The 26,478-nt window shown below is 43.3% G+C and overlaps 1 protein-coding gene across 7 annotated transcripts in view; it reads right to left on the reverse strand.

Annotated features, from left to right (window-relative positions):
* The window catches only part of NRG1 (neuregulin 1), a 761,379-nt gene that overhangs the window by 196,179 nt on the left and 538,722 nt on the right, over window positions 1-26,478 (reverse strand). For all 7 annotated transcript variants that reach the window (XM_038403302.2, XM_038403299.2, XM_038403298.2 and 4 more), the window contains 2 exons: window positions 15,118-15,295; window positions 5,412-5,536 (listed from right to left, as the gene is read on the reverse strand). In XM_038403302.2, coding sequence (XP_038259230.1) covers window positions 5,412-5,536; window positions 15,118-15,295 — 303 coding nt within the window. The remainder of the gene's footprint in view (window positions 1-5,411; window positions 5,537-15,117; window positions 15,296-26,478) is intronic.

Below are 26,478 nucleotides of genomic sequence, written 5' to 3' on the forward strand. Positions count from 1 at the left end.
GCTTTTGACACGGTCTCCCACAGCATTCTTGTCAGCAAGTTAAGGAAGTATGGGCTGGATGAATGCACTATAAGGTGGGTAGAAAGCTGGCTAGATTGTCGGGCTCAACGGGTAGTGATCAATGGCTCCATGTCTAGTTGGCAGCCGGTGTCAAGTGGAGTGCCCCAGGGGTCGGTCCTGGGGCCCGTTTTGTTCAATATCTTCATAAATGATCTGGAGGATGGTGTGGATTGCACTCTCAGCAAATTTGCGGATGATACTAAACTGGGAGGAGTGGTAGATACGCTGGAGGGGAGGGATAGGATACAGAAGGACCTAGACAAATTGGAGGATTGGGCCAAAAGAAATCTAATGAGGTTCAATAAGGATAAGTGCAGGGTCCTGCACTTAGGATGGAAGAATCCAATGCACCGCTACAGACTAGGGACCGAATGGCTCGGCAGCAGTTCTGCGGAAAAGGACCTAGGGGTGACAGTGGACGAGAAGCTGGATATGAGTCAGCAGTGTGCCCTTGTTGCCAAGAAGGCCAATGGCATTTTGGGATGTATAAGTAGGGGCATAGCGAGCAGATCGAGGGACGTGATCGTTCCCCTCTATTCGACACTGGTGAGGCCTCATCTGGAGTACTGTGTCCAGTTTTGGGCCCCACACTACAGGAAGGATGTGGATAAATTGGAAAGAGTACAACGAAGGGCAACGAAAATGATTAGGGGTCTAGAGCACATGACTTATGAGGAGAGGCTGAGGGAGCTGGGATTGTTTAGTCTGCAGAAGAGAAGAATGAGGGGGGATTTGATAGCTGCTTTCAACTACCTGAAAGGGGGTTTCAAAGAGGATGGCTCTAGACTGTTCTCAATGGTAGCAGATGACAGAACGAGGAGTAATGGTCTCAAGTTGCAATGGGGGAGGTTTAGATTGGATATTAGGAAAAACTTTTTCACTAAGAGGGTGGTGAAACACTGGAATGCGTTACCTAGGGAGGTGGTAGAATCTCCTTCCTTAGAGGTTTTTAAGGTCAGGCTTGACAAAGCTCTGGCTGGGATGATTTAACTGGGACTTGGTCCTGTTTTGAGCAGGGGGTTGGACTAGATGACCTTCTGGGGTCCCTTCCAACCCTGATATTCTATGATTCTATGATTCTATGATTCTAAAGAGAATATGGGGTTATGACACTGCGACTGTATAAACACACAAATTCTAGCAGTGATCACTTTCTTTAATTAAATGGATGTTAAAAGCAATGGTTCTCAGCCACTGATACACGTGCCAGCACAAGCAAACTGAGACTTTGTTGCTTATACCTGGCTCACTATCCTGCCATCAGGTGGTAAACCCAACAACCAGGGATGAACTTGGGATCCCACCTCTCTACTGCACCAACTGTGCTTGGCTTCCATTCAACTCTACATGTGCTAACATTCCACAACAGCACTTGGACTGCTCCAGACCTCAGCCAGCCACAGCACATGGCTGTTTCCAGGCTCCTTCAGTGACTGTGAGATGGAAGTGGAAGTTGATACAGAAGAGCTGAATGAGTTTTTATTATTATGGCAAGTTACAGACCACACATGTGAATGGGAGCCACATAATGTCTACACTTCAGGCCTCATTACAGAGGTTGGATCCCAAATCTATCATTAAGGTTGAAAGGGGAAGAGGTCACTGGCAGCAGAGGAACAAGGGGTGAGAAGGTCACTGGTATAGTAGCTATCAGAATCTGGTGAATGCATACCGCTCTCTGAGACAGTGGGGAACCAGTGCTTTTGTAGTCACCAGATGTTACCCACGCTGCCCTGAATTTTGGATGGAAAATTCCATCAACAATAGCAGCTGCTCAGAGGTTTGGTTTGCTAGTAGAACCAGCTGAGATGGGCAGTGTCAGTGAGGCCATCACACATGTGTGCTGAATTTATTTATCAAATTGAGTATTACTACACAGTATGGACTCATATCGGCTTATCAGATTTAGTTTAGATCTAGGGATCAGCCTCTTTAGAGAGACAAGGGCTGGCTGCAAAGTTTAGATCAGGACCAAACTTTTAAGTTCAGGAGTATTTGAGATATTCTATTCTATTCTATTCTATTCTACTCTATATATCCACATTAAGAGTCATTGCACAACCATACACTAACAAATAAAGATTATAGTTTCATTTTCCAACTAGCATGGTACCTACCTCCTAGTTCAGGGCATAGTGTGCAACAAACATGCATTGCATTGTAATGATGTCTTCAAAATCCAACACATTAAGAGACAAAAGTTGTCTTTTAGTTGCTGTATTGATCTAATCAGGTGTATGACCCCCCACCCCCACAGGCCTCCTACTTGAATTTCAACTGTTAATACATTTTAATTACTCAACATCAAGTCCAAGGAACAGAATTTAAGCATATACCTGCCAACTGTTCATAACCAGAAAGAATATTGTGAAAAGGTTTATATACAGTGATACAAACTAAATTTTGCTAGAAGCATATGTCACAATTCCTATCAGTGAAACAGAAAGAAGCCTTGAAAAACATAATTTTGTACCTTCAAATGACTTTGAATAAGCTTGAGAGCTCTGCTTGCTCAGACCCTCCATTCCTCAAATCACAAGTCTAAATGACAGTATATGAGACAGGCTTATGTCTATGAATGACTTCATATGTTGATCACGTAGCTTGCATTAAAACATTTCTCTCACGTGCCAGCTATCAGGACAACAATTGACATATGTGAAAAGAGAAGTGGTCACATTCCGTAGTCATACGAATATTACCTAGAGATGTGGGCTGGTTTTTAGGAAAGCCACTGGACTGGGACTCAGGAGATCTGGGTTCAATTGCCTGCACTGCCACAGACTTAATCTCTATGTGCCTCAGTTACTCTTTTCATAGATTCATAGATACTAAGGTCAGAAGGGATCATTCTGATCATCTAGTCTGATCTCCTGCACAGCGCAGGCCACAGAATCTCACCCACCCACCCACTCCTACGAAAAACCTCACCTATGTCTGAGCTATTGAAGTCCTCAAATCGAAGTTTAAAGACTTCAAGGAGCAGAGAAGCCTCCCTCAAGTGACCCGTGCCCCATTCTACAGAGGAAGGCGAAAAACCTCCAGGGCCTCTCCAATCTACCCTGGAGGAAAATTCCTTCCTGACCCCAAATATGGCGATCAGCTAAGCCCTGAGCATATGGGCAAGATTCACCAGCCAGATACTACAGAAAATTCTTTCCTGGGTAACACAGATCCCATCCATCTAATATCCCATCTCAGGGGATTTGGCCTATTTATCCTGAATATTTAAAGATCAATTACTTACCAAAATCACATTATCCCATCATACCATCTCCTCCATAAACTTATCAAGTAGAATCTTAAAACCAGATAGATCTTTTGCCCCCACTGCTTCCCTTGGAAGGCTATTCCAAAACTTCACTCCTCTGATGGTAAGAAACCTTTGTCTAATTTCAAGTCTAAACTTCCTGGTGGCCAGTTTATACCCATTTGTTCTTGTGTCCACATTGGTGCTGAGCTTAAATAATTCCTCTCCCTCTCCTGTATTTATCCCTCTGATATATTTATAGAGAGCAATCATATCTCCCCATAACCTTCTTTTAGTTAGGCTAAACAAGCCAAGCTCCTTAAGTCTCCTTTCATAAGACAAGTTTTCCATTCCTCGGATCATCCTAGTAGCCCTTTTCTGTACCTGCTCCAGTTTGAATTCATCCTTTTTAAACATGGGAGACTAGAACTGCACACAGTATTCTAGGTGAGGTCTCACCAGTGCCTTGTATAATGGTACTAAAACCTCCTTATCCCTACTGGAAATGCCTCTCCTGATGCATCCCAAAACCGCATTAGCTTTTTTCACAGCCATATCACATTGGCAGCTCATAGTCATCCTATGATCAACCAATACTCCAAGGTCCTTCTCCTCTTCCGTTACTTCTAAGTGATGCGTCCCCAGCTTATAACTAAAATTCTTGTTATTTATCCCTAAATGCATAACCTTACACTTCTCACTATTAAATTTCATCCTATTGCTATTACTCCAGTTTACAAGGTCATCCAGATCCTCCTGTATAATATCCCGATCCTTCTCCGAATTGGTAATACCTCCCAGCTTTGTATCATCTGCAAACTTTATGAGCACACTCCCACTTTTTGTGCCAAGGTCAGTAATAAAAAGATTAAATAAGATTGGTCCCAAAACCGATCCCTGAGGAACTCCACTGGTAACCTCCTTCCAGCCTGACAGTTCGCCTTTCAGTAGGACCCGTTGCAGTCTCCCCTTTAACCAATTCCTTATCCACCTTTTGACGTTCATATTGATCCCCATCTTCTCCAATTTAACTAATAATTCCCCATGTGGCATGGTATCAAATGCCTTACTGAAATCTAGGTAAATTAGATCCACTGCATTTCCTTTATCTAAAAAATCTGTTACTTTTTCAAAAAAGGAGATTAGGTTGGTTTGGCACGATCTACCTTTTGTAAAACCATGTTGTATTTTGTCCCATTTACCATTGACTTCAATGTCCTTAACTAATTTCTCCTTCAAAATTTTTTCCAGGACCTTGCATACTACAGATGTCAAACTAACTGGCCTGTAGTTACCCGGATCACTTTTTTTTCCTTTCTTAAAAATAGGAACTAGATTAGCAATTCTCCAATCATTCGTTACAACTCCTGAGTTTACAGATTCATTAAAAATTCTTGCTAATGGGCTTGCAATTTCAGGTGCCAATTCCTTTAATATTCTTGGATGAAGATTATCTGGGCCCCCCCGATTTAGTCCCATTAAGCTGTTTGAGTTTCGTTCTACCTCAGATATGGTAATATCTACCTCCATATCCTCATTCTCATTTGTCATGCTACCATTATCCCTAAGATCCTCTTTAGCCTTATTAAAGACTGAGGCAAAGTATTTGTTTAGATATTGGGCCATGCCTAGATTATCTTTAATCTCCACTCCATCCTCAGTGTTTAGCGGGGATAATGGAAACAGTATTACCCTCTTTCTTACACCCTTTGTCGGACTTGTCTGTTTAAATTATAAGGTCTTTGGTGCCGGGGCTGAGTCTCACTATGTGTTTGTACAGCGCCTAGCACAATGGGGTGTCAATCTCTGTGGAATCTTCAGGGTGCTATTGTAATGATGACTCAGCTTGTTTGCATAAGGAGGACCAATTTAATCTAAATAGGTTGTATCTACATCAGACCTAATGTTTTTTAATTTACTTTATTTACACCACAATAGACTCAAGTGTTTTCATCTCTATTTTGCTTCCAGAGTGGTCTAGAGGGGACGCATTTCTTGCAATGCTTGCAAGGTTCTCATTCATCTACAGACCCTTGTGGCCGGATGGCTCTTTTAATGCAAGAACTTTTAAACTGCCGTTAAACAAATAACCATGTCTTACCATTGGTGTCCGTGATGGTAATGCTGGCTTTGGTGCTGTCATTCCCGAGTTTGTTGCTCACTTTGCATGTGTATTCCCCAGCATCCGCCAGCGATGCTTTAGAAATGTGAAGTTCCGAGTACTTCCTGTGGAATCAGGAGAAACACGTTACATCTTTTTTCCGAGTAATAATCATGACAAGCAGCTAATGCATTTATCCAATGAAGAAATTCATCTTCCATCCTCTGACTAAACCAGTTTACCCCAACCAGAGATTGGAGAACTCTGCAGAATAGGTTTCAGAGTAGCAGCTGTGTTAGTCTGTATTCGCAAAAAGAAAAGGAGTACTTGTGGCACCTTAGAGACTAACAAATTTATTTGAGCATAAGTTTTCGTGAGCTACAGCTCACTTCATCGGATGCATTACAGAATAGGCACATGAAAGAGCTGAAATAAATACATTTGTTTGTTTATACTTTTCTGCTTGAGAGTTCTCTTTATTATTAAGGGAAATCTACAAAAAATCTTCTCCCTTCAAGAAACTGGATCAGGAGGTACTCCGACACCACGGAGATAGGTGCCTGTACAACATATAGATAGATTCTCCTGTCATTGGGGTTCATGCCACCAGTAGCAGAGTTCTGTGCAAGTACTGCCGTTTCTAACATCTGAATAAATAATCATGAGATAGCAAGAAGCTCTTTAAGCAACCTTTGAAACCCCACTAGGAAATCACTGTCCAGCGAAAACAAAAAATTGTGGAGAGCAGTTAATCTGCATGAGGCTACATTTTGTTCCTGGCAAGGAGATGTAATTTAATCAGTCTCCAAGGTTTTAAGATTAGATTTTAAAATGCAGAACTCCTGCCTGCCCATTTATTTGGTAGGAGCACATTCTAGTGTCTCTCAGCAGGGCCCTGACCACAAGTAACCTCAGTAATTCCATTACCTGGACCAGCCATTCTCAGCTCTCTGTTTGGCCACAGAACAGGTACAGCACAGGCGGTTTTGACCTCGGCTTTCTCACACTGCCAGGCCAATCTGGATTAGCCCTGCCCAGGGCAGATCATCTCTAAGGATGAGAGGGTAATTCACTCTTTGATCTCTCTGCCGAGAGTGCCAATATGGTAGGAATTTGAGGCTACATGAAGGGGTGGTTCTCATATTGTGGACACTTATGAGCTCCTAGCAGAACTAAGGCCTGTTCGACACCTCAACTGTAGCTCAACAGGGTGACATTGCTCAGGGGTGTGAAAAATTCACACCCTTGAGAGAAGTCATTAAGCCAGCCTAAGCCCTGCTGTAGACACTGGTCGGTGGATGGAAGAATCAAGGGTTTGATTACTACAGCGATGGAAAAAACCCTTCTTTCGCTGTGGCAAGTGCGTATGCTACAGCAACATAGCTGCAGCACTGCAGCTGGGCCACTGCAATGCTTGGAGTGTGGCCACAGCCCGAGACTCTTAGCTCTCTGCACACAGGGTGCCAAGCGCTCATCCAACTGAAATGATGGTCAGGAACGGATGGGCTGGGCTGGATTCAAATTGGAGGTGGCAACCTAGAGGTAAAAGGCTCTGTCTACCCTAGTACCAATCCCCAGAGCCAACCAGTGCCCCTTCTCAGCTCTTCCTTGTGCCTACTGGTCCTGCAACAGTAAGGAGCAGTTGTTGCAAAATAGCTTAAGGTTTCCTGTTTTCACACGAAGGCACAACTGCAGAGGAGATGTATCAGAACGGATGCTGGGGGAGGGGGGCTGTAGACTTAAGCCATAGGGGAGACAGGGGGCTGTAGACCCGCAGGCCATTATCAAAGGGAGAAGGCGGCACAGGCACGGGAAGTAGGGTGCTGTAGCACCCCAGGTTTTATGGGGGGCCACCAGCCCTGTGCCCCATTCCCCAGCCGCTGGCTCCATGCATTAAATCTGGGGTTCTTCCCACGCCTATGCCCTGTTCCCGGCCCTCCGCTCCCCAACCCCTCACCTCACCTGGGGCTCGGGTCTCGGTCACCAGCCCCACCCCCCTCTCCCAGGCCTCCTCTCCTGGGGCCTGCCCCACTTCCGACCCCGCACCCGGGGCTCTGCTCCTGGGGCCCCAGCCGCCGGCCATGCTCCCCAGCTGCCGGCCATGCTCCCCAGCCACTGGCCATGCTCCCCAGCCGCTGGCCCCATGCCCAAGGCCCCGCACCAGTTCTGGGCCCCGCGCATGGTCCCACAGCCGAGGCTCTGCTCTTGGCCATGCACATGGGGTCCCGACACCCGTCCCCAACCTGGGGCTCCATTCATGGCCCCACGCCCACCCCCAGCTGTGGCCTCGGCCCCCTTATCCCTGTCCAGGTCCCCCCACTTCTGGAGACACAGCCCTGCTCCCAGCCTCAGGGGAAGGGGGAGGTGGACAGGGTTAAGGGGGCTGGCTTTCAGCATCCCCACTATTAAAAATGTTCCAGCACCACTGGAAGAAGGAGTAGGCCAGTAGAGCAAACAAGGGGCTGGCAGAGCCTAGGCCGGCTAACTCAGGATGCAACATCACCCCACTGATAGGCTGAGAGGAGGCCAGGTAACATTGTGGAGCCAATACATGGAATAGTATTCGTTGATCCACCTTCCTGGCTGGAGCTCAGGTGGCATGATGCTAGCTGCTTGTGGATGATGTGGATAAGAATATGTAAGAACATAAGAACGGCCATACTGGGTCAGATCAATGGTCCATCTAGCCCAGTGTCCTATTTTCCAACAGTGGTCAATGCCACATTCTTCAGACGTAATGGACAGAATAGGCAATTGAGTGGTCCATCCCCTGTTGTCCACTCCCAGCTTCTGGCAGTCAGGGGCTAGAGACACCCAGAGCATGGGATTGCATCCCTGACCATCTTGGCTAACAGCTAACAGACCTATCCTCCATGAACTTATCTAGTTAGTTTTTTGAAACTGGTTATAGTTTTGGCCTTCGCAACATCCCCTGGCAAGGAGTTCCACAGGTTGACTGCAGGGCCGGTCTAGATCAAATGGCTCAGCAAGCGAGGAGCATCTTTGGTGCTCCCCCTCCATTTGTTAAATGTTTGAATACCTTATGAGATTCTATAAAGATCCAGAACATTCCAGGTGCCTTAGTGAAAAATGAATCCACATACGGAATACTTGAAATGTTACTTCAAACATTCTATTTTACCTTTTGTCGCTAACAATAAAAACAGCACCCCAAGTCCGGTGCCCACCTGGTTGCCTGGGTCACCTGCCCCTAAATCCGGCCCTGCTTGACTGTGCATTATGTTGGTTGTTTCAAACCTGTTGCATATTAATTTCATTGGGTTACCCCTGGTTTTGTCATGTGAAGGAGTAAAGAACACTTCCTTACTAATTCACTTTCTCCACACCAGTCACGATTTTACAGACGTCTATCATATCCCCTCCTTAGTTGTCTCTTTTCCACGCTGAAAAGTCCCAGTCTTTTTAATCTCTCCTCACATAGAATCTGTTCCAAACTCTTAATCATTTTTGTTGTCCTTCTCTGGACCTTTTCCAATTCTAATAGATCTTTTCTGAGATGGGGCAATCAGAACTGCATTCAGTGTTCAAGATGGGGCATACCATGGATTTACATTGTGGTATTACATTTTCTGTCTTACTATCTATCCCTTTCCAAATATTCACTTTTTTGGCTGCTGCTGCACATTGAGTGGATGTTTTCAGAGAACTATCCACAATGACTCCAAGATCTCTTTCTTCTGTGGTAACAGCTAATACATACCCCATAATTTTGTATGTATAAATTGGCTTATGTTTTCCGATGTGCATGACTTTGCATTCATCAACATAGAGTTTCATCTGCCATTTGTTGCCCAGTCATGCAGTTTTGTGAGATCCCTTTGTAAGTCCCCACAGTCAGCTTTGGACTTAATTGTCTTGAGTAATTTTGTATTGTCTGCAAATTTTGACATTTCGCTGTTTACCTCTTTTTCCAGATCATTTATGAATATGTTGAATAGGACTGGTCCCAGTACAGATCTCTGGGGGACATCACTATTTATCTCTCTCCATTCTGAAAACTGACCATTTATTCCTACCCTTTATTTCCTGGCTTTTAAAGCAGTTGCTGATCCATGAGAGGACCTTCCCTCTTAAATGGGGATAAAATTCTGATAAAAGCTACTGAAGAATGCAAGGTACTGCATATTTGATTTACAGTCTTGTGCAAGACCAATATTCAGGTGTATGGTGTCCACAATAATAAAAAGCACAGTTTCATCAGTCTCTCATATTTTGGACTCCCACCACATTTCAGTTCACGTTGAGGGGTCTACTTTCCTCTCTCTATCTCACTTATCAAGATCCATGAGGACCATCTATGTGGCACTTGTAGCAGAGGAATAAACCCTCCACTCTGCACAGGTCATTACGTTAACTTAGAAAAAACAGTGAGGTCTACACTTTTAATTTTAGAATAGAAAAAGGAAGTTAGGAGATGAAAATAAGTCAAATTAGTTGTGGAATTCTAACTAACCTGGCATTTTGTTATTTTACCTAGGTGCAAAATCCATAGCAGTGGTTTCCAAAACTGAGAAAGAAATTGAACATTCATAGCATCAGTGGTATTATAGGCACTTATTGTTAGCTAATGCTACAATTCAAATAACTGAGTGCACACCCAAACTCATTAATCACTTTAAATGAAGAAGCAGCCAAAAAATCCTGGGCTTCTATGCATGCATGGAAGGAAGAAAACCCCACCCAGAGTGCATCAAAGCCCAGACTATAGGAGTGCTCAGTGTCATAGACTGAGGGTCTCGAAGCTGCCTTCTTGTCCTGTCCCTGTCCTCCTGCCTTGTTCCAGATCCGTGTTTCTATGTACCGTCCCAGCTACTCAGGCTCTGACTCTTGGCTTGACTCCGCTCTGTCCACTAAACCTGACTACCACCATTCTAGCCACTAGATCTAACTGCCTACGTCCCAGTCTATGACACTTTCTCTGTTTGTCATCCAGAATAGCTATCTGTAAGCAAATATTCAAATGAAGCTAATATGACAGCCCAAACTGCTGGTACATTGCATGCAGCATTTCATGAGTGGTTTCATTTCTAATATCAACAGCCAGGTGAAATAGCAAGCGCAAATTATTTGGACACAGGTGCCAGAAAGATTTGAAATGCACAGAAAGAAGATGAAGAACTGAAATGTTGCCATTAGAAGTGGGCAACTGAGTGAATATTTTATTAACGGGTGAGAAGACATGGTCTGGTGTCAGACTTCTCTGAATGGCATTACCTGGTACGTTGACTGATACAAAGGAAATGTTTAGTCTTTTGTATCAGCCAGCCCACTGGCTTTCAAGCAGGCTTGGAGAGAGATCACTCATATCAGGGGTATTCCTGAAGTCCATTGTAGATGAAAAAATGGGTTCAAAATGTCAATATGGGATTTACCTGTGATTATCCCAAGGTGAATACCATTAGATCATAAACGTATTCAAGCAAGCTAATAGGCCAAGAAATACTGCATCTGTGACACTTCTGCAGATGTCATTAGCTAACAATATGCATCAGGTTATTGCACCAGTAAATAACAGACTGCAATTTCATCTCCTCCACACCAAAGTCTGTTGGTTCTGGTGTCTGTTGGTCATACCGTCCCTGTCATTTTAAAGGAAGCTGCAAAGCTACTCCATTTCTGTTTCAGTAGTTAGCCACTTATTTTGCCTATCAGATATTTTTACATTTTGTTTATAATTTTACATCTAATTTGTTGGAATTAAAAAAAAAAGTTTCTTTCTTGAAATCACTTTGCGCTTTCTATTATGCAGCCACACAATGAGCAAAGAGTTGGTGTGTAAAATCTGAAATTAACAAAAGTCACTTTTGATGGTTGGACACTACTTTCAACCTTAATGGGATTTTATTAATATGTATAAAGTGTTCTTCTGAACTGTCTGGATTGGTGAAGCCAACAACATTAGGCTGCCTTGAATCCTGATGATGCTAGTGCGTGTCTTCTGCAGCACAATATAACTCACTCTTTAAGTAGCCATTTGTCTTTAAAATAAATATTAATTCTAGTCAGCTCAGACGACTCTCTACACCTTAGTTCATATTTTCTATAGATCGTTATTATAAAAATTCTGCATTAAAACTGATTGTCCATATAACAATATAGCAGCCCAAGAATAAGAAATATTTGCCTGCTCAATTATCTTGTATCATAAAAACACTAAAAATAGAGAAATATTAACCATTTAAATTCATTTAGCTTGGTATGGAAGATTTCTTGTGTTCTTTCACTAATCCAATTTGCACATAAAATATAATTCTGATCTTTACTGCATTCACCTGCACTGTATTATTTTTCCACTTATTTATTTAGCTTTATAATATGTTCCTGTCCTATGTATGTAGACAATATAATCTAAACATGAATTTCAACTGAGCCAAGAGCTATGTTCATGATCTTCCACCAAAACAATATATATCTCTTCTCAGGCCTGGAGTGGTAGCAGCCAAAGCAAAAGCAAGACCCCACTCTCTCCCCAAGTTACAATACTGAATGACAAATTCCTTCAGTTGGGGACACACCAGAGGCGACTATCTCTGAATCTCAGCTAGACACTCTTCACTCACAGCACCTCACCTACATATGGACCAGGAAGGCTGACAAACAGAATCTTGTGGTACAGAATATGGGAGTGATGTCAGGGCAGAGGAGCTGTCAGTGCTAACCTGTGAGGACTCTCAGGGTATGTCTACATTGCAATTAGACACCTGGGGCTGGCCTGTACTAGCTGACTTGGGCTTGCAGGGCTCAGGCTAAGGGACTGTTTAATTGCTGTGTAGACGTTCTGGCTTGGGCTGCAGACGGAGGTCTGGGACCCTCCCCTCACAGGGTCCTAGAACCTGGATTCCAGCTGGAGTTGGAATGGCTACAGGGCAATTAACAGCCACTTAGCCATAGCCAGCTGGCATGGGTCAGCCACGTGGGTTTTTAATTGCAGGGTAGATATACCCTCACAGACAACACCTGTGCAGTTTGTCACAACTTCATCACCTTTTCGGTAAAAGCACAGAGCCACCCGAGCAATTTCAACTCTCTCTGCCAGTTTCCACAGGCATATCCCCAAATATCTTGTGGGCAGTGGTTCTGAAGGCAGCTGATGGATCTGAAAGAATCAGCACCGGCACTTGATTTGCTTCCACTTCCAGAAGGTCAGTAGCCAAACAGACCAACTAAGAAGTTTCTGTACCATATCCTAGCCTAAAAGCAGACTGGGGGGGGAGGGGTATGTCAGGGAAATCAGAAAATTCCACGTATTACCAGAGTTGCCTCATTAGTCCTTCCTAATAAATCCTCTGTGACAGGGTCAGACATCAAGTTCCTCAGAATCCAGATACAGTTTCTTGGGCCAAGGCCTAACAATTGCTTCTTTATGAGATTTTGCTTCTACACCCTTTCTAAAAGGTAGCATTGATACTCTCCTCCACTAACGGTCTCAACATTTCCCTTCAAAATTTGGTGAGTTAAGAGAGTCATTAGTCCAATGTTCTCCAGTGGTCATACAACAAAGCTCCTCAAGCACATCAAGTAATGTAGGGTGAACAACATTGGCCAAAATAGAAGAAAAAATGGCATTTGTCACATATAGGCAGCCAAGGGTCAGGTTTCTCCACAATACAGACTGAAATTACTATACTGCAAAAAACACTTGACTCTGCAAATAGGTCTAGATCAGGATTCACTGGGATATTTATCACCTGGAACAGTTCCACTTACCAGGACTTCACAGGTGCAAAGTACGGAGGGCAAGGCCCATGTCTTTATCATGCCAAGAAACTTCAAAAATTCTTTATGTCACAGTCAGACAGACTCAAGGGGTGGCTACTCTAGCTGACTCCCTTCCTGCTTCCACTGTCACTGACTATACTGCAGTGCACTGCAAGGACAATGCCGGGGAAGAGAGGAGAGAATGTATCTTTTCAGTTTCATTCATTTGATAGCGAGAACAGATATGCTTGGTGTAACACAAAAAGGTTAAGTGCTGCTATTTAGGTGGAGGATTTGACACACAACAAAGAGAGTTCACCGCCCCCGAGGAAAATGCAACAAAATCCCCCACCTTAGAGCAAAACACCAAAACCAGTTGTGGTTTGTTCTACAGAAAAGTGTGTCTTCAGATCTGATCCTGTAAAGTTAACAGCACTTTAGCCTGAGCAAGGAGTGCAGGATTGGGCCCCAAGTATCTTAAATGCACACAGTAGGACCTCAGAGTTATGAACACCAGAATTACAAACTGACCAGTCAACCACACACCTCATTTGGAACTGGAACTCCCCCCCAAAGCAAACACAGTATAGTACTGTTTTAAACTGTTTTAAACTACTAAAAAAATAAAGGGAAAGTAGCTTTTTTTCTTCTGCATAGTAAAGTTTCAAAGCTGTATTAAGTCAAAGTTTAGTTGCAAACTTTTGAAAGAACAACCATAACATTTTGTTCAGAGTTACAAAGATTGCAGAGTTATGAACAACCTGCATTCTCGAGGCGTTCGTAACTCTGAGGTTCTACTGTATCTTTAATACACCCGTCTATGTAAGAGGGACAAGGTGCAAACCAGCTCTTTGAAACCAAAACATTCCTGTGGGAATAGAATGTCAAACCCTCCTCCATAGATGAGAGAATAAGTTATTACTTAACTTCTCTCTCTCTCTCAGACTGCCTTTTACACAGAAACAGTGCTCCAGATTCTTCCCGCACATGCTTCATCAGCCACCTGGTAAGGACATTTTCCTCCAATCAGGAGCATGAATTTCTGACAGCTCTGAGAGGAGGGCCCAGTCTTGTGAGGTTCTCACTGGAGCGCCGTAGCATTTTTTTGACCAAAACTTTTTTTTCAGTGAAAATGCAGATTTGGATCAACTGAAACATTTTGCAAATTTCTGTCCATTCTGGCAAATTGTTTCAATGGAACTAAAAAAAAATGAAAAAAATCAAAACAGTCCATGTTGACCTTTTTTAAATGAAATGATCTGATTTATTTTTTTTATTCCAAATGACTTTCTGTTTAGAAATGTCCTTAGATTTTATTTTTAAAATTTACAGAATATTAAAAAAATCTTGATATCTAAATGAAGTGTTTCATTTTCGGTTGAACTAAAGATTTTGTTCGACCCAAAACAATTCTTTTTGACTTTTCAATTGGACAAAAATACCCAAACTTTTCATTTTTGGATCAATTCAAAATTCATTTTTCTTTTGATTTTTCAGAATTCACAAGAAACCAAAAAAATCTGTTAGCCACACAGCTCTAGTTTGGAGTGCCCCGGTAAAGCCAATGGTAATTGAAGCCTCTCAGAACCAAGCAGTAGACACTTAGCAACTTCCAATGCAAGACTCAACGTTATTCCCTTTGATAGTGTCAAACAATCTGGGACTTCAAACAACGAATATGAGGTTTTATCAATGGCATGCACCCAAGATTTACTATTTTAAAAAAATGTCTGCACTTTACTATAAAAAACAACAATCAGAATAAAAAATAGAGTATTTGTTATGAGATATTCCATTTTTGTTATTACTTGACAACAATATACAAGTCCTAGTGAAAATAAAGAGATAACCTATTTCCATTAATTCTCTTTCCTTATTTAACAGCACTCAGTTGTGAATGCTGAGATCATTAATACTCCCAGTGCTTGGGTGAATAATTTCACTTCCTCCCCCCAGCCCAGCTTGCAAGATGTATCACTGTACTTACTTTTGTTTTTTGGAGATCTTGACATTTTCCGGTTTGTTTTTTTTGGTTATTTCTTTTCCATTCTTTAGCCATTTGAATCTGAGAGCAGGGTATTCGGAATTGGCTTCACACCTGAGCACTAGCTTCTGACCCACAGCGGACTCCTGGTTTTTCAACTCCTTCAATTTGGGAGGCACAGCTAAAGAGAGGAGAGAAAAGAAAGCACTGGTGATTAGGATGCTTTCAAAAGAGAAAACCATGCTGACTGAAGTAGACCTAGGCAAGCCAGAACATTTACAGACAGAACCAGACTAAATGATTTCTAAACCAAAAAATCTCTCATTTGCATGAATTATACTTAAAATATATGAAAAAGAGAAGATATGAATTGGTTATATTGGTGTGTTTACCCTGGAAGGAAACAAGACTTCTTTGACTTCCCAGACACAAGACATCACAACCTATGCAGAACTAAAATGATGCTCCTATAGTCAATACAAAGATGCAGCCAGTGAATACTGGGATCTGCAGTTGAGTAATGATTTATGTGGCAGGCCAGGCCTCTTGAAGCAAGACTTCATGCTGGGACCTGTAGGTATGTCTACCCTGTACACTGAGCCCAGATCTGTGGGACCCGGGATTGGTGTTTCCAAGCCTGTGCTTGAGCATCCACGCTGCATTGTAAACCTGGATTTACAGTTACTGGATCCGTGTCTCACAGAGATGCTAATATGTCCACACTTCTCTATGCAGACTTTCTGACTCCAATTCGTGGCTTGAGCTGCATCCACACTGCAAAATGATAGAGCTTGAATCTGAGTCACAGCAAGATTTAGGCTCTGACCCACCCCCCTAACAGGGACCTACGACTTAGGTCCTGAGTGCTTGCTGACCCAAGTCAAACTGACGGAGCCCATCAGAGCTTCCCTTCCATCCACATACCAAACCTGAGTCAGAGCCCTGGTTTGGGTATGTCTACACTGCAATAAAAGACCAGTGGCATGGCTGTGACTGGCCTTGGTCAGCTGACTTGGGTTCGTGGAGGGTTGGGCTGCAGGGTTATAAAATTGCAATGTAGACATTTGAGCTCAGGCTGGAGCCCGGGCTCTGAGATCCACCCCTGTCGCAAGGTCCCGAACTCCAGGCTTCAGCCGAAGCCCAGACATCTAAACTGCAGTTTGATATAGTCCCACAGCCAGAGCCCTGTGAGCCAGAGTCAGCTGTCCTGGGCTCTGAGGCTCAGTGCCACGGGTTTTTTAATCGCATACCCATCATCTCCATGGGCCATACAATAGAATAAGTAGTGTAAAGCATGTTATTTATTTGGCTATCAGACATTGCCTATCCAAAGGCTCCAGGTACCTCTGACATGACAGACAGCTTAAAGAACAAAAATAAGCATAGCAGCTTCCCAAAACAATGCGGGGAGAAGACACTCACTCTGGATGATAATTCCAACCCACATTACACTGAGCTTAATCTAAACTAGCCCCTTCTTTCCCAAGGCCATAGAAAAGAGGCAGGCTTTGAAGCATACCTTGGGGATCAGCAGATTAGGGCCATATTGGATTGAGGGAGTGGGATTGAATTCCAGAGTCCCAGGCCACGTCTACACTAAAATGTTAAGTTGACCCAGCTACGTCACTCAGGGATGTGAAAAATCCACATCCCTGAGCAATGCCATTAAACCAACCGAACCCCCAGGGTATTCCATTAAGTCAATGGAATAATTCTTCCGCCTTTTTAGTTTCTGAACACTGAATTTCCCCCTACCCTCCAAAAAACGTGGTTTAAAACAAACAAAAAAGCCCAGGTTATGGAAGAACTGAATTGTTTTTGTGAACATTTTTGAAAAATAATAATAATTTTACAATTTCCCACAAAAATCATCACCATTTTTCACCAGCTCCATTAGTGACATGCATGCTGACAAACGTGCCATTGAGTTTTGTGGATCAGAGATCAGGTTGTCTGTGAAATGGGAAAGGTGAAATTTGCACATCAATATTGTCAATAATGGAACAGGTGAGCCGCAAAAGGTAAAAATATTTACATAACCTTCCTTAACCAGTTATCTGAATACGCATAAAACATGTCCCTGTTATATAGTCCGTATAAGGGTTATATTAAGCAGAGGAGCAACATCAGCTATAGGGTCCCAGGTTTTTGTATTGCTTGAACTGTCAAGTTCTCAGTAAGAAATAAGAGCTAATGTTTTGGATCTGATTTTAATTCAACAGTTTCTGCACAAAATGGCTTGCAGAACCTTTTCCCCATCAGAGCTGCCAATGGAAAACAGTGTTAAATGAATATGCTCCTGTAGCAGAGTGGTCAGCTGCTCCCGGCCCAAAGGGGTTAAAAGCCAGCCCTGGGAGAGGGCCAGGGCTGGGAGCCTTAGGCTGGGCTGCTTGGGAGGCAGGCTCAGCTGTGGCCATGCCCCAAACAGACTTGCCTGGCCCTATGAAGGGGTTGCTGGAATGAAGCTCAGGAGACTCTCTCTAGCTCTGAGAGGGAGGGACCTGGCTGCAGGGACCTGAGCAGAGCACCCGGATTGGAGCAGGGCTGGGGAAGGGCCTGAGGAGCTGGGGAGCTCCAGCCAGGAAACCCCCAGGCGGCGGCCTAGTATTAGGCCCAACAGATACTGGGGTGGCAGGGGACAGCCCAAGGTTAGGCAGAGGGCAGCAGTCCAAACTCAGCCTTGCCTGGGATGAGTGGCTCATACTGCAGTCTGCCCCAGGGCGCGGGACTAGCTAGTGACTGGCAGTAGCCTACGACTGATGTGAGGTAGGGCTAGGGGTTGGGGGTTCCCCAGGGAGGGGAGACCCTTCAAGTGAGGGGTTACTGCCAGGGGGCAGCACCAAGGCTGGAAGTAGAGCTAATTCCCAGGACACCAGCAGGAGGCGCCGCAGGGGTGAGTCCTGCACGCTTACAGCTCCACTCTTCCATAACTCAGAGTTACCAGGAACATAAAAGTAGATGCAACTAATTCATGGTAACTCATTGTCTCCAGGCCCTCCACGGAAAGCGGTACAATTTGCACACAGATATGACAGAAAAGGGAGTGTCTTTTTTCATTTCCAGTATGTTTGTTTGTGTTTCCCTTCATCCATGCTTTTGCAAATTTAACCACATACCTGTCAGGCATATGATAATGAACTTACTGATAAATTACAGCATAGAACGCTTTACACTTTGACACTTAGTAGAAATGCAGCTACACAGATTATAACTGCAGCTGTCCTTCACTCCAGACCTATCACTGCTTTTGGTGCAGTCTCTGTGGAACATGCATTGATTTGGAAGGAAAGTGACTTATAGAGATACTAGTATCTTTAATGCTTATCTTTTACTGTCCTTTGCTTTAATATCCCCTTAAAAGCTTGAAAATATTATTTATTTCCCTGTTAGTTTTGGCCCATTTCTATTCAGTAAGCACTGATTACTTCCCTGGCTTTGTCTCTAGGGAGTTCATGCCAGCATGACTGCCCTTCATTTGTTCCTGTGTATGCCAACCAGCATCACAGATGTGACCAGCAAACATTTGCCAAATGGTAAGGATGAAGTTTCCTGTTACAAGTCTAAAGCACGTGAGCCCAAGACCTTAAACCTTTTCTGTCGGTAATACAAAATAGTGCCTATTAAACAATTGTTGGTGGCAGAACGATTTGTACAACATACATATTTAACACTGAGAAGTACAGCCCTCCAATAGTTAAGGCGGATCAAACTTTGGACAGAGCTCTTCCAGGGATTTCAGTATCGTAACAGAAGTGGTTGTACACATGACACCAGTAGAAAAATGACAACAAGGCCAGACATTAAAAAAAAAAAGAGAGAGAAACATTTAAAAGTAACAATGGGAAAATCCCCAACGAAACAACACCCATATTAAGGTGCACTGGGGTATACTTTACAAGCATTCTTTGGCTGAGAAACTCATTGAAATACTAGGAGGTCTCATGTTTTAAACAAACATTAAATTACACACACAGAAAGGCATCTATATTTAACTCTGAGCCTTCCACACTCCCCACTAAGGATCACTGTCTGCCATCTGCAGACCTCCACTGACAAGGCAAACTTCACGCCGCCCCCGCCCCCCAAAAGCAACACAGGATATCATGATGAGAGAGAGAAAACACTGTGAGAAGTCTCGACAAATAGAGCCAAAAGGCCCTTGTGTCAGCAAAAGACCCAGCACTGCTAATGGGCTCAGAGAAAATTTAGCAGGCAACAGAACATGAGATGTTAAACCTTCACTTATTAACGCAGACTGACTATTGGGTTTTTTGTTAATTTTTCTCTGCAAGTGAAGGGTTGCCTGGGGATGCTGTTACTTTTGAAAGTCCCAGTGTATAATATTAAGGACAAGGAACAAACTTTTCTACATTTACTCTGCAAAGCCATGTTGATAACATAAAACCTGAGGTAATCTGTCATTACTGGACTTCGGAGAGTTTGGGAGCGTTGAGTTCTCATCACCTTCAATGTTTGATTGTTTAGTTAATCTGCATGAAGCCTCAACACACTGAACAAATTAAACAGCAAACCTGCAAAATATCATCCTGCAGCAGCACACTTGCAGCTGAAATTCCATGGAGTCTTTCTAGAAGAGTACAAAACCTTTTAAGAGGGTGAACACAGGAACGTATTAGATACGCTTGCCATCACAAGTGTATTATTTGGTGTGAAAAATTGTGATTGACAGTTATGTTAATAAATGGAAGCCACAGGAGTAACCTCTATCGGTTCTTCAGGCTGCTGGTGTGCAAAGACCACAGCTTACCATGCTGACCAATATTGTCTTATTGTTTCCTTGAACTCCCCTGTCTGTATCCATCTGTTGTCTCTTATCTTACATTGTGAGCATCTTGGGACATGGTGCATGGTTTTTTAGTTCTGTGTTTGTACAGGACCTAGCAAATGGGGTCCATGATTCGGGCTCCCAGGCAATTGAATAATACACATAATACAAAATAATTTATGCTCAAGGAAAGAGAGACAGTCACTTAAGACAAAAAGAAAAGGAGGACTTGTGGCACCTAGAGACTAACAAATTTATTTGAGCATAAGCTTTTGTAAGCTACAGCTCACTTCATCGGATGCATTCAACGAAGTGAGCTGTAGCTCACGAATGTTTATGCTCAAATAAATTTGTTAGTCTCTAAGGTGCCACAAGTCCTCCTTTTCTTTTTGCGGATAAAGACTAACACAGCTGCTACTCTGAAACCTGTCACTTAGGACAGAATACATCTACTTCCCAAATACCCTCCGCGCCACATACACCTTGCTGACAAGATTACAACCAAGCTCCAGTTTATAAACTCTAGGCCAGATTTTCCAAAGTGCTCCTACAATGCCCAAAGGGAGGTGCTGGGGCTGGGCACTTTTTAAAAGCTGGCCACTCCATTTCAACGTATTGAGGCTCCATGCAGATTATCTACACAACCAAACACTGAGAGTGATGATAGGACATAACCCTGCGTTGCCAAACCCTCCAGAGTACAGAAATGACTACATAGGCACTGAGCTCTTTGGAAAATCTGGCCCTATATGTTTCAGATTCTGTGACTTAATATTACTGTGCACTTTCATTTGCAAAGACGAACAAAAAGGAAACAGGCAAACCAATAAGTAGTTATTAGACCTGAGCTGTCTAGCAGTCTAGGTACCAAAGCCAAGAAACCAACAGAAGTCAGCCCTACCCAACCTTGGCACTGTAAACAGGAGATAAGCAAGTGATGCATGCGACAAGTACAACTAAGACTCTCCGAATGCCATGCTTCTTAGTGAAGCCACAAGGACATTTCTGCAAAAGTTTGAGCTGTAGATGCGCCATCACTAGCATTTCAGCTGAAACTTTCAAAGCAGTGCTGCCACCCTGCAGTCTCAAGAGCTCTCATTAAACAGCTTGGTTTATTTTTTGGTGAAATTTTCAACTCGAATATGTGGCATGTCACCCAACTGGCATAGATGTTTACCTAGAAAAGTGGAACTGCTCTTTGAACTTGGATTAGTGCCTCCTTCCTATTCTTTCCTTTATAAGTACAGTAATCCCCACCAAAAGCAGTCATTGAAGTTGTAGCTCTTTCCTTGAAATGACTTTCGGAGAGGTATTATTAATCATCTGGTCTAAAGCATGGAGATAGAGTCAATTAACATTTTCCCAGAAGCAGGTGCAAGATGGTGTCACAATGAGGAACCAGAAAGTGAAAGCAGAGCATTAATCCGAGCATCTATGTTCACTCTCTGAAAAGAATAATAAAGCAAAAACTAAAAACGCTGCATACATGGGGAAAGCCCGTTCCTCTCGGTTACAGTGTGTAAAGGGAGAGTAACCCTCTCAAAGTCATGGGACGATGTTCAGGCCAAACCTATGTAGCTGAAGGCAGAATCAGGCTCATTATGAAAAGGCTGACACTGTCCCTTGGGTAGCCTCGACAAGGTAATGCAGCCACACAGGGCATCAGCTTGTAAGCTTAGTCAACAGATTTCTGCACTGCAGGGCAAGAGAATGCTGTCGAGAGAGCAAGCTGAATTCAGAGGTAATGAAAATGAATGAGGGAGGGAAGGAGGGAGAGTGCCTAACCTACAGATTATAATTTAATTAACTCTATGCGGATCATTTCTGCAGAAACATACAGTTTATCCCTTCACCCCAATCTCATCAGCTAACAAATGCCTCCGCTGACTCCTACCCAGTTGCCAAAATCTCCTGCTTCCCCGATCAACTTTCATGACGCCCTTACACATTGTCAATACAAAAATCTGACCCGGCAGGCTGAAAACGCGGGACAGCATAAAATAAATGCAGTTAATATCAAAATAAACAATCCAGGGGCTATTATTCACATTTAAGTCCATAAAAAGTGCTTAAGGCTAATGTTGCAAACCTAGGAGCCTCCTAAATGCATATTTAAGTATTTAAATAAAAATGGCTTGATGCTGAGCAGCCATAATCCTACTAAAAAACAACAAGGAGTCCTTGGGGCACCTTAGAGACTAACACATGTATCTGGGCATAAGTTTTCGTGGGCTTCAACCCACTTCATCGGATGCATGGAGTGAAAAATACAGCACATGAAAAGATGGGGGTTGCCTTATCAAATGCGGGGTCAGTGCTAACGAGGCCAATTCAATTTGGGTAGATGTGGCCCATTCCCAACAGTTGACAAGAAGGTGTGAGTATCAACCGAGGGAAAATTACTTTTTGTAGTGACCCAGCCACTCCCATCTTTATTCGGGCCTAATTTGATGGTGTCAAGTTTGCAAATTGATTCCAGTACTGCAGTTTCTCGTTGAAGTCTCAACACTCTCTTGTCAACTGTTGGGAATGGGTCCTGTGTGCTGGTAGAACCTACATTAACAACTCTGTGTCCGTAAGACAATCATGGGGTCTGACTGCCACTTGTGTAGATATGTCTGAGCTAGCTTTAATCAAGGTACCACAGTAGTGAAACAGCTAAATAAAAGCCAGCTCAGGTATAGCTACATGAATTTCAGTCACACCCCATGAATGCAGTCATCCTTTCCTTTACGCTGTTCCACCCATCTGGAATTCTTACCCACCAACCCAGTCAATGACTCACTTCCTTTCCTTAACATTTTCAGTAAAAATATCCTTCTTTCTCTTGCCCACTCTGTTGTGCTGATTCTCAAGCATTTTATGACACTGTGTATTAAGTACACAATATAGCAAAAAGATGTAAAATGTACTGGCTGGTCAGTAAATTACACAACATGGATTTACCTTAATAGGACTCACTCCTATAACACTCAACCCTTGATTATCCCTGTGCAGGAGCAGTGCTGACAGAGTGGTGCCATCCTGCCTCAATCTTTTGAGTGCACAAAGGCGACATGCCTTAGGACAATGAATGACACCATAAATCATAGTGCTATTGCCAGCAGTTTTCTTTATGTGCCTGTTCAACACATCCGCCTAATTAAACTTGTCATTGCTGCGGCTGGGCCTAGTTCCAGTGAGATCTACACAACACATGCATGGAACAGGCTGCCATTTCTGTTCTGCAGAAGCAATGCACTGAATTAAAATGGCATCATTCATCATTAAACAGAGAATGTAAGCAAGTTTCACTGGACACTAAAATACTTCCGCTGTCCTAAGAAGCAACTTTGGAGGGCATATTGCCATCCATGGCAAGTTTACCTATATTACATACCTTATTAGATATGTTCTAACTGTAAAACAAATGCCAGTGCTTGGGCTGTCAACTCTTACATCTCCTTGCCTGTCTGTACAGTGCTGGAAGGTCTGGGTGAAACTCACCCCTCTGTGGAAGGACATCCCATGGACTTCAACAACCACTTCAATCCCACTTAAGTCTTGCCTAGATTTTGCCCTGGGCCACTGCAAAGCAGTGAGCATCACTCTACATGACTACACAACATATGTGTTTCAGGGGGAGCAGTGTGAGTGCTACGGCCTCCTTGGGTTTGCAGCAGGAATTTGAAATGTAACAGAGGATAGCTGTCGGGTCAGAGAGCACCCTTTGGCTGTCCTCATGGAAATCCATCCATTGGCCAAGTTACATGTTGAAAATCACCATTTGATCAGCATAATGCTCCAGAGAGTTTGCTATCAGCTCACTGCCTCAAACTGGGAACATTCTGCCTGCCTCACTAAGCCCTCTTCACATGTCCCATGTGCACCAAGTATGCCCCCCAGTGTCTCTCTACCGAAACAGAGAACCACAGCCACAACCTGTGGGGACAAGGGAATCTTTTCTTCCCTGGTAACGTTCCCTCCCAGCAATTCTTGTCCTATGTCTGGAGAATTAAAAATGAAAAAATGTCTCCCCTTTCATAGTCATGGGAACTATGGGTGCAGGGGGTGCTACACGCCCCCAGGTTTTACCCAGGATCCTGGTTGCTGGCCCCGCACCCAGGGTCCAAGCTGCTGGCCCTGCACCCGGTCCTTGCTGTGGCCCCAGCCTTGGACCCATTACCCCGTCTGCATCCCCCACCTCTCAGAGCCACAGCCCTGCTCCCAGCCCCAGCTCTAAGGGGCGGCAGGGGGTGCAGACAGGGGTTGGGGGGGCACAGCTCCCCCACTCTAAAAACTGTTCATAATTCTGGCATTTCCTAACTTTTGAATGCTTGACTTTGCAACCTCAACAACATTCTTTAACATATTTTTGTATGTAATGATATTGTATATCATGTAACAAGGTACTACTAAGTATGTACTAATAACATGGAAAAGTATGTTGGAGCAGGGAACAGTGAAGTGGCAAAATCTGCAGTTGGCACAAAATTATCTAGATCGGCCAAATAACCAGAGGATTGTGAGGCACTTCAGCGGGACCTAACAAAGCCAGGTGAATGAGTAAGCAGGATGGTAGATGAAATTCAATGCAAGGTAATACACATTGGAAGAAATAACCTGAACTATTTATAAAAAGAAAAGGAGTATGTGGCACCTTAGAGACTAACAAATTTATCTGAGCATAAGCTTTCGTGAGCTACAGCTCACTTCATCGGAAAGCTTATGCTCAAATAAATTTGTTAGTCTCTAAGGTGCCACAAGTACTCCTTTTCTTTTTGCGAATACAGACTAACATTGCTGCTAATCTGAAACCTGAACTATTTATATACACCACTGAGAGCGCTAAATTAACTGTAACCACTCAGGAAAAAGAGTTGAGACATGATTTTCAAAAACAGAAGCCAAAAGTTAGGCTCCTAAATCCATATTTAGGCACCAAAAATACGTGGCCGGATTGTCCAGAGCCCTTGGTGTCCAACAGCTCTCACAGAGGTCGATGGGAGCTGCTGGGTGCTCAGTGGTTTTGAAAATGAGGCCTAATTGTGGATTTAGGAGCCTGACTCAGGGCCCGCATTTTTGAAAATCTTTGTCTTGGAAGATAGTGTGGACAATTCAATGAAAATATAGCTTCAACATACAGGAGTGATCAGAAAAAAAAACAAAGATTTGAGGCTTTATTCTTAATAAGGATAAAGAATAATAGTGAATATCTGTTGATATATAAATTGACAGAGTGGCCACATCTTCAATGCTTTGTTCAGTACTCGTCACCCCATCTCAAAAAAAAGGGGGGGGAGCAGAAATCAAAATGGTCCGGAAAAGGGCTAGAGGCATCAAAATACTTCTGTATAAAGACAGATTTACAGGATTGGAAAGATTTGGTTTAGGGAGGAGTTGAACAAGAAGTTAAGTGATAGATATATATAAAATACAGAATGGCATAGAGCAAGTCTGGTACTGCTGCTTTTTCTCACAATGAATGAAAAAGGAGACATGTTGTGACAGATATGGCAATTTCCTGTATATGCTTGGGAGACCTTACTGAATTAAGTTTAAGTACCTTTGGGATCCACCAAATTAAATGCAAAGGGTATGTGTTATTGTGGGCTAGGATTTATGTAACCTCTCTATGGGGGAGATGTTATTGGAGGCCTGGGAGTTCAAGGACTATATTGAAACTATGCTAGACAAGAATGGACTTTTGGGACAATAAGTGTGAAGTGGATGTCCTAGGGAGTATCTAGGGAGAGGTCAATGCAAATTCCCTACTTCCAGTTATGCAAAAACCCAGCCTTTTGAAGCTATGTCCTGAGGAGAGGGTCACTCTGCTAATTATCTTCTCCCAGAGACTGGAGATGAAAGACCAAGATGTATAAAGAAATGGCTAAAGTCCCCTGCCAGGGTTCTAGTTCTGAATCTTAGACAGTTAGGACCTGTAGCCACGGAGTGAGCCCAGCTGTGGGTGTTGAAGGACTGATACCTACCAGAGCCTGAGGTGGGAGCTGGGGTTGACTTCTGGTAAGCTTCTTACCATGTGTATAGATTGTTTTATGTTTTAATATGTTTGCTTTGTAGTGATTTCACCATAATAAATGTGCTTGCCTAGAAGGTGCTCTGTGGTAATTTATATATGCAGCCAGTAGCTTCTGGACATAAAACAAAGGGCAGGACCTGGCCTTTTAGGCAGCCTGGCTTGCTGGGGATATCACAGTGAAATACAAAGAGCTATGCAGCCTTAAGTCCCCTATCAGGAGGGAGTGAGATGCGGGTCTTCACCCAAGAGAGTTGACAAATGGGAGCCTAAAGTGGGTGCTCTTGGTGGATCACAGAGGGAGAATACAGGAGAAGTTACCCTGAAACAGTGACATACCCAATGAAACTATGAAACTGAAAAAATAGACCTATATATCTAAAAAAGGTGATTTTTTTTGGTAACACACAACCTGTGGAATTCACTGCTGCAAGATATTACTCAACCTTCCCTGTGGATGCAGCTTGATGTGGTGGGAAAGCTTGTGTGCTCCAATAACCCTGAGAGCCATGCTAGCAAGACCTATAACTTCTGGTAGGGCTAGCCAAGCTGGACAGATCAA

The sequence above is a fragment of the Dermochelys coriacea genome, chromosome 5 (genome assembly GCF_009764565.3).
Source record: "Dermochelys coriacea isolate rDerCor1 chromosome 5, rDerCor1.pri.v4, whole genome shotgun sequence".
NCBI lineage: Eukaryota > Metazoa > Chordata > Testudines > Dermochelyidae > Dermochelys > Dermochelys coriacea.